We start from the raw sequence: 7,072 nt of genomic DNA, 5'->3' as shown, positions 1-7,072 counted from the left end.
TTAATGTGCTTGACTATAGTAAAAATTACACTACAGTAATAAATGGGTCATTAAAACTTTTTTAAAAGCCCCCTTTCCCCTAAAGGTCGGTATTCTTGTGTTTACATATGAAGATCATTTGCACCTTTACAAGGAAAACAAGTATTCTGTAAACAAATGTTTACATGTATCATTTATGCTTTTTTCTAGCATGAGTAACTTGTATAAATAGTGCTATCTTAATAAATTTCTTCTATGCTGTTTTTTGTTTGTTCTTTGAGTGAAAGCAGTGACTATGCTTTTGTATAGTTTGTGTGGACATAGATGCTGTGGGGTTTTTTTCAGATACCAGTCCAAGTAAAAACTGGCTTAAAACTCTGCTTGCTGTTATTCTCAGTTGCTTAGAAGCACATCATTTAGAACTAGCTTGTTCTGGAAGAAAGTATCTGTGCTATCTGGCTAAATCTAGTTCTGTTCACTTAACTGCAGTTATCAATGAGGGCTATACCCCAATTTGCAGATAGGCATGTAAAAAGAAAGTAGCTTTTCATTCCAACAATACCTTACAGCTAGGCTGTAGTAGATACCACACATACATAGCAAAGCATCACTCTTGAAAGCTGTAGTTCATATACATACTTCAGTGGAGTTTCATATGCTATTAGTCTATGTTCTTAAGGCAAGGGAGAGGTTAAGAGGCTAAAAGGAATTTAGTTTTTTAGCGATTATTTATGCAAATTTGTTGGAAGGACCTGAGCATTAGATTTAAAACAGTCCTGTTTTCAAATCAAATACAGGTGCCAGTTATGTCAGACCTCCTACTCCTGCTTTACCCAGTGTTCCTCTGAATCGAGATAGCAAACTTTGTCTAAGATGTTTCATAAAAGGAGACTAAAGCACCAGAAGTGATAGTTTAAATAGCTGCTGAGCTGTCAAGACCTTCAGAAGATTGCTTAGCTGCTTCTACCAGGGTAAGAGTTATCTCTTTACAGACTGCAACCTTTACAAGCAAAAATAACCCATCTTCAACTAGTAAACAAAAAACTAAAAACAAGTGCATGTTTCTTTGGCTAATTCTGGAAATAGATTATTAAAAGTAGATTAGGAACTAGGCATGGAATTATGTCATATTAGGCAATTACATGTTTGCATGGCTGGTTCATCTCAATGTTGCTGGGAAGAATAATGGTTTTAGCGACAGCTGACAAATCCTAAAATTATGTGGTTGGGCAAAGAAGGGAAAACATGCCTGCTTAGGGGGAAGGTCACAGCACAAACTCATCAGACCTCAGAGATGCTGCACAAGTGGGAAGCCATTACAAGTGACTTGTATAGGAAACTAGACTTTAAATTTTGCTGCTCACAATTACTTAATAGGTAACAACTAGTATAGTCAGGTAAGCTATAGTTTGAAATAAGCACCTAATAAGTATATATTTAGTCAGGCACAGGTGGTTTTCACTTTGCTCAAGACCAATCTGTTGGCAAAAGATGGTAAATATTTTCTTTATTTAGTACTGTAATACAACAATCATAACACTTAGCATATACTTACTCTACTTAATTTTTGCTCATTTAAGCTATAGCCAGGCCCTATGCACTAGCTCTCTGAACTCCTACCTGCTGTAGAAAGGAGATATCTAGTATAAAGTTTTAGGACCCATAGCTCCAACCCCAAGAGCTCTCCAGCCTACAAGATTACATCCAACATCAGGCAAAGCATAGTAAGTACCTAGCTTATACACAGACCTCAATTTCCTGTGTATTAACTTGTCTGAGAGGACCAACAGGCAGGACACACAAGGCAGTTGTCAGTCTCATGCTGTTTGCCTTAGCCCAACTGGGACATAGATGAACACTTTATGACCATTACCAACTGGCCTTAGCAAACTAGAGAGGAACTTGAGACCTGGATTTTTCTGCCCTCAGTTGCAGTGTGCACCCCTTTCTCAGGTGTGCTTGACTTTGCATTTAGACTTGCCCAAGAGTAGTCAACAGTTTTGCTAAGGCTAAGGTCTGCATAGCTTAGGCTGTCTAGTTAAGTGAAAACCAACTTGCTATTTGAAACAAGAGAAACACCTGTCAATAAGTTGCATCCAAGAATTTGCAAAGTTTATCTCCTAGCCCCTGGCTGGTATCTACACATAACTGAACAGAGTGACTATGATAAAACAAAGGTGCTTAATAAGCTATTAGAAGTTTGTAGCCATTCTTTAGGGCAAAATGTTTGCTTGTCTTTGCTGTGCATGACACTGAATTACAGCTAGCTATGGAGTCAAGAGTCAAACTGTGGACAGCCAGCATGAAAGGAAAGAAGATGCTGCAGGAGTGAGTTTCCAATCAGTTTCTCAGCATACATCTTCCAACAGTAAGCCTTTTTAGTATGAAGATTTGCTGAAACGACTCTCACTGTATCTGAGAGATTGCTAGTTCTGTCAGTAGCATCAGCACTCCAGTTAGGTATTGGCTTTGTAGAAACTGTAAGGAAAAAAAAAAAGCATGTCAAAACAAGAACTGCAGTTGCTAGATTTCCACACCCTTAAATGGTTGGAAATCAACTACCAAATGTTGCCATGTTATTAGTCAGCTTCTCTGGTGTTTGCAAGGTACCTTTGTTACTGTTTTGACCCTGGATATGGAGAAAATGCACATGCATACATGCTGCTCCCTTCAGAGCCTTCTGACTTCTGCTTCTGTCCCACGTGAAGCAGGGTAGCTAAGAAATGCCCTGCTCCTACTCCAGCTTTTTGGAAGGGGAGAATCATAGCACTTCTGCTCCTTCAGCTACCTGCCTCCTTCTGTAGGAAGGTGACTATGCCGGTTTCCTTGATAACCATATTTTCTCATACTGAATATAAGTCTGACTTGAACTCATTATCCCTATTACGGAAGAGCCATAACTGAGTTTACAGAACACACTTTGCAGAAGAGAACCCTTCTTCAGAAAGCCTATTCAGCTGAGTATCTCTTGTATTTACTTACCTGCAACATAAAAAGTTGTTTCAGCCATTTCTAAACTACTACAGGTAAAACCAGACAATGTAATACTAACATTTAGTGGTTTGCAGTTTTCTTACCAAAGGCCTAAATTGTTTAGAGATGCTTCCCAACAAAGCTTATTTTCTTTCATTTGTGAACTCACACTCCAGGAAAGAGGTGCATGAGTGGGGTCCCAGTTGTAGCCTCTAACATTCCCTCTGTACCCAAACAATGAAGTCAGCACATCAGACAGACTAAATTTAAGCAATTGCATTTACACAAACTGTTCTTTAACTCAGAAGACCATATTGTATTGCTTGAAGAAACTTCAGGAAGGATTTATTCTCTATGGGTTTAAATCATATTATAGATACCTCTATAGGGAGACCAGCACCTTTATGAAAAGGGTTGCAAGTGAAGTAGTTTCCAGCAAGATGTTTTGACTCTTAAGATCATCTGTTGTCTCTCAGCTCACCCACACACCAGTTTCTTATGTAGTGGGTTAATTCTATGCCTGTATCTTAATAACTGCAATAGTAGAGAAGTAATTAACTTTTTTTTTAACATTTTTGATTAAGTTTGGGATCTTTTAAGCCAAAGTTTTGGCCAATGGGCAAAGAAACTTTCCTGTTCATGCCATAGCTAATACACATATTTCTAGCCCAAGACTAGGTTTTACTAGCTTCTGCTGCAATACAGTAGTAAAATACTGATTGATAGCTGCTCCAACACCAGAACTAATTATGACTAATAAAAGCTGAGGATTTAACTAACTTCTTGTAGGAAATTATGCATAGGAAACATGAAACCTTCATTTTTAAGAGTAATGAATTTCTAGTCAGGTACAACTGTTTTATTTGTCTAGCATTAGTTAGGACAACATGCTACTTAAAACCTCACCTTTATAATCCCATCACAGTGTGCTGAGGCAATTGCTGTAGAAACTTTCACCAGTTTCGTAGCTGACAAGTGGATCTTAAAGTGTCTGTGGAAGTGAGAGTAAAGACAGTCCATAAAAACATCCACCTCTTCTTGAGTGATCTCTCCTGGAGTTTTTTGGATTGTGTCCCACAGAGCTTTTGCATCCTCTGGATGAATGGCATATGAAATATCCAGAGGATGGGGCAGACAGGGGACAGAGAAAACAAGTTCTATGGCAGATACAGTTTTGTCCACTTTGCATCCAGTCCACATAGCTGCCATCCAACTGAGATTGAGAGGACTGATGGCTAAACGGCGGAAGCAGCAGTCAAAAGTCTTCTGAAACCAACTTCCAACAATGGATGTGTAAGTCTCTGCCCCATTAGCAAGAAACAAAGGTAAACAAGTGAAGTCCTCTGGCACATTCTCGGAAAGATCATCTCCAAACACACAGCAGAACCAGCCCGACCATATCAGTTTCTCTTCTGAGTTTTTTTGGGAAGCTGGTGATCTTGAAGAAAGCTGGGATAGGAAAAAGAAGCATTTGAATGCTACAAAGCAAGTTTGGCTTTTTTTAGCCAAAGACAGTTTCTGTTGTATAGTTTCAAGTGTTTGGTAGGAGATTTTTTTCAGGACCTCACATGCAACATTCTTTTCTGTAAAGCTCAGTTATTCAGTCTATGCATTACACCCCTAAAAGATATGGGCAATTCTGTCAAAAACAGCAGGAAGAGCACTTTTTACTTCATTAGCAACAGTCCTGAAATCTGAGTTTATGCTGCTTAAGAATAGCCAGTCCATGGTACATCCTATAACGATTGCCATACTGAACTTGACATTTCAGTAGCATTTTTCACTTGAGGCAAAGTATTTCAGAAATATTAATTAGACTTGAGCTATGGCCAGGAGGTAGGATTATACCAGCTTTATCCAGGAAGCTAAATAACCTCTCTTGAGTTCTTGCAGTAAATTGACTGCTGAACTAAAAAGTTAGACAAAGATTGTTCCTTATAGTCTTACTCTGATCTTACCAAAGAGTTAAATCAAAATCACAAACATATCCATTGCTTATGGGATGTTCTGCTCCAGTTAAAGATGGACAGGGCTGACTTTCATTAAATCTCAACAGATACTACAGTATTATTCCATGCAGCTAGGGTTTAGTATTTTTTTTTTTTTAAGATACAGAGCAAAAGCAAGTTATAAAATGCAAGTCTCAATTATAATTATCGAGACTGCTAGGAAGGCTCCTTACCTGCACAAGAATTGCAGCCTGGTCTTGGTCACTACCTTTCAGGTCCGGAAGGCTGGAGACAGCCACTTTGATGTCCAGCTCAACCCCTACTTCCACCGCCAATCCTTTTTGCTTCTCGGCAGCAATACAAGCACTGAGCAGTCTAGCGTAATCCCTCAGCCGAGCGTTAGAGAATCTGTACAGAGGAGTCACGCTGTATAAGGTCCACTGCTTGCGCAGTAGAAACGCTGTTGTCTGGGGATCTGCGCTTTCCTTTTAAAAAAAAAAAAAAAGTTAAGAAAGTAGCATTAAAACTCAGCAGACAAGGATCGCTTCCCCCATGAGGGCTTGCAGAGGGCCCCCACCCCGCACGGCCCAGGCTCTGCGCCCGACCGGGGGCGGTTTTCCCGCCTAAGGGCGCCGCGGGCGGTGCCGCGCAGGAGGCGGCAGCGCGGAGGCAGCGGCGAGCCCCGCGGCCGCGGGGAGCGGAGGGGAGGGGAGGGGAGCGAGCTCGGCCGAGGGACCAGGGCCGGCGCCAGCGGGGCAGCCTGGCTGGGGGGCCGGGCAGGCCCCACCACCACCACCCCGGCCCTACCTGGGAGCGCGGCGCCGGCGGGAGCAGCCAGCTGCTGGGGCTGAGCCCGAAGCGCCCGTGCGCCCGCCCGAACAGCGGCCCCCGCGACAGCCGCCTGGTGCTGGGCAGCGTCCGCGCCGCCCCGTCCGCCGACTCCATGACCGCTACCAGCTCCAGCGCCGCTCCCCGCCGGGCGCCGTTTGAACCCCCTTCCCGTCAGCCCCCGCGGCGCGCTGGGCGGGGCGTCGCCCCGGCCGCCATATTTGCGGCGGGCGGAAGTGGGGGACGGAGGCGGTAGTGGTTGAAGGGGTGGGGTGAGGTTGGGTTCCTCCGGCCCGGCCGCTCTGCCGCCGCTCAGGGTGAGGAGCCCTCTCCCCGATGAGCGTGGGGGAAGCGGGCCCTACCGCGAGGTGGCCCGCCTGTCTGCGGCCGGGGGCTCCGAGGCCCCTCCGGGAGATAGGGCTCCGCGGCAGGGCTGCCCCTGAGGGCGAGAGGCTGCGGCTCGGGCGCTGGCGCTTTCCCTTTTCTGCCTTTATTTTTAACGACTCGTGGGTTTGTGACGGTTCCATCTTGTTTCTGATTCAGGTGCAGGCTGTGAAATGGCCCTTTCCCGCCTGCCGCGGCTGCTGCCCAGGGCGCTGCCCCCGCTGGCCGGAGCGCTGGCCCGGGCGGGCTGCGGGCGGGCTGTGCACCGGGCGGCCCCTGCCCCGGCACCGGCGGCTCCAGGTGAGAAAGAAGTGTTTGTCCTATCCCTGCCGCCGCCTCTTCTGGGTTTTGGTTGGTTTTTTTCTTCCTGGGACACGGGACAGGGTAGTCTGCAAGAGGAGACTAAAGGCACACTCGTGATAAATTATTTTCCCTAGATCCCTTTTTTTAAATGCCTTCTTCAAATCATGTTTTTATTTGGCTCTTGGCATCTCATAGTGAATTGTGATTCAAAGTATATGAAAACCAATTTGTCTTTTTTTTTTTTCTGAGCTTTTACTTTGCTTTTTTCCACTCTTTTTTCTGTAGCACACAATCTATAAATAATAGGGGTAGCTGAATGCCTAACATGAAAACAAATCGTTTTGCTCTCTGCAGACTTTGGGCTGTGATGAAGGTAGCAAGGGAGACTAGTTCATATATTTATACATATCTGTGTATGTCTAGGTAATAGCATCCTTCAAACTTCTCCTTGCAATATGAAACTCTAGCATGTTCTGTAAATGGTGTGCTTGGTTATAACTAAGTCATGATGCCAGGCACACTGGGGTCTGTAGCAAGTTTTCTGTAGTCGTGGTTCAGGCCTTTTACCAGTAGTTGCAGGCAGGAAGCTGTTCAATGTACATCCATATGGTGGGTGTCAGTATGTTTCAGTCTTGTCAAGCTCCCTTTCTGCTGTG

At 44.2% G+C, this 7,072-nt stretch overlaps 1 protein-coding gene across 2 annotated transcripts; it reads right to left on the bottom strand.

Annotated features, from left to right (window-relative positions):
- Positions 1-2,307: 2,307 nt before the first annotated feature.
- On the bottom strand, positions 2,308-5,846 carry CENPL (centromere protein L). Of its 2 annotated transcripts, none has more exons than XM_075710577.1 (4): positions 5,695-5,846; positions 5,135-5,381; positions 3,859-4,401; positions 2,308-2,457 (listed from the first exon to the last, which is right to left on the bottom strand). In XM_075710577.1, exons 1-4 carry the CDS (start codon positions 5,844-5,846, stop codon positions 2,386-2,388), a joined length of 1,014 nt encoding a protein of 337 aa, XP_075566692.1. In that variant the 3' UTR covers positions 2,308-2,385. The 2 variants fall into 2 exon arrangements, with proteins under 2 accessions (XP_075566692.1, XP_075566693.1); XM_075710578.1 differs by having other exon boundaries at positions 5,135-5,386; positions 5,709-5,846.
- Positions 5,847-7,072: the final 1,226 nt, after the last annotated feature.

The sequence above is a fragment of the Pelecanus crispus genome, chromosome 5 (genome assembly GCF_030463565.1).
Source record: "Pelecanus crispus isolate bPelCri1 chromosome 5, bPelCri1.pri, whole genome shotgun sequence".
In the NCBI taxonomy this organism is placed as follows: Eukaryota; Metazoa; Chordata; class Aves; order Pelecaniformes; family Pelecanidae; genus Pelecanus; species Pelecanus crispus.
This window is presented reverse-complemented; position numbering and strand designations above follow the sequence as displayed.

Excerpts from the sequence above, each read along its gene's own strand:
- CENPL (XM_075710577.1), bottom strand. The coding sequence starts at position 5,846 with ATGGAGTCGGCGGACGGGGCGGCGCGGACGCTGCCCAGCACCAGGCGG. Across the intron at positions 4,402-5,134 it reads AGGCTGCAATTCTTGTGCAG|CTTTCTTCAAGATCACCAGC; the intron begins GTAAGGAGCCTT and ends TTCCTATCCCAG. Across the intron at positions 2,458-3,858 it reads ACTGTGATGGGATTATAAAG|TTTCTACAAAGCCAATACCT; the intron begins GTGAGGTTTTAA and ends TTTTCCTTACAG.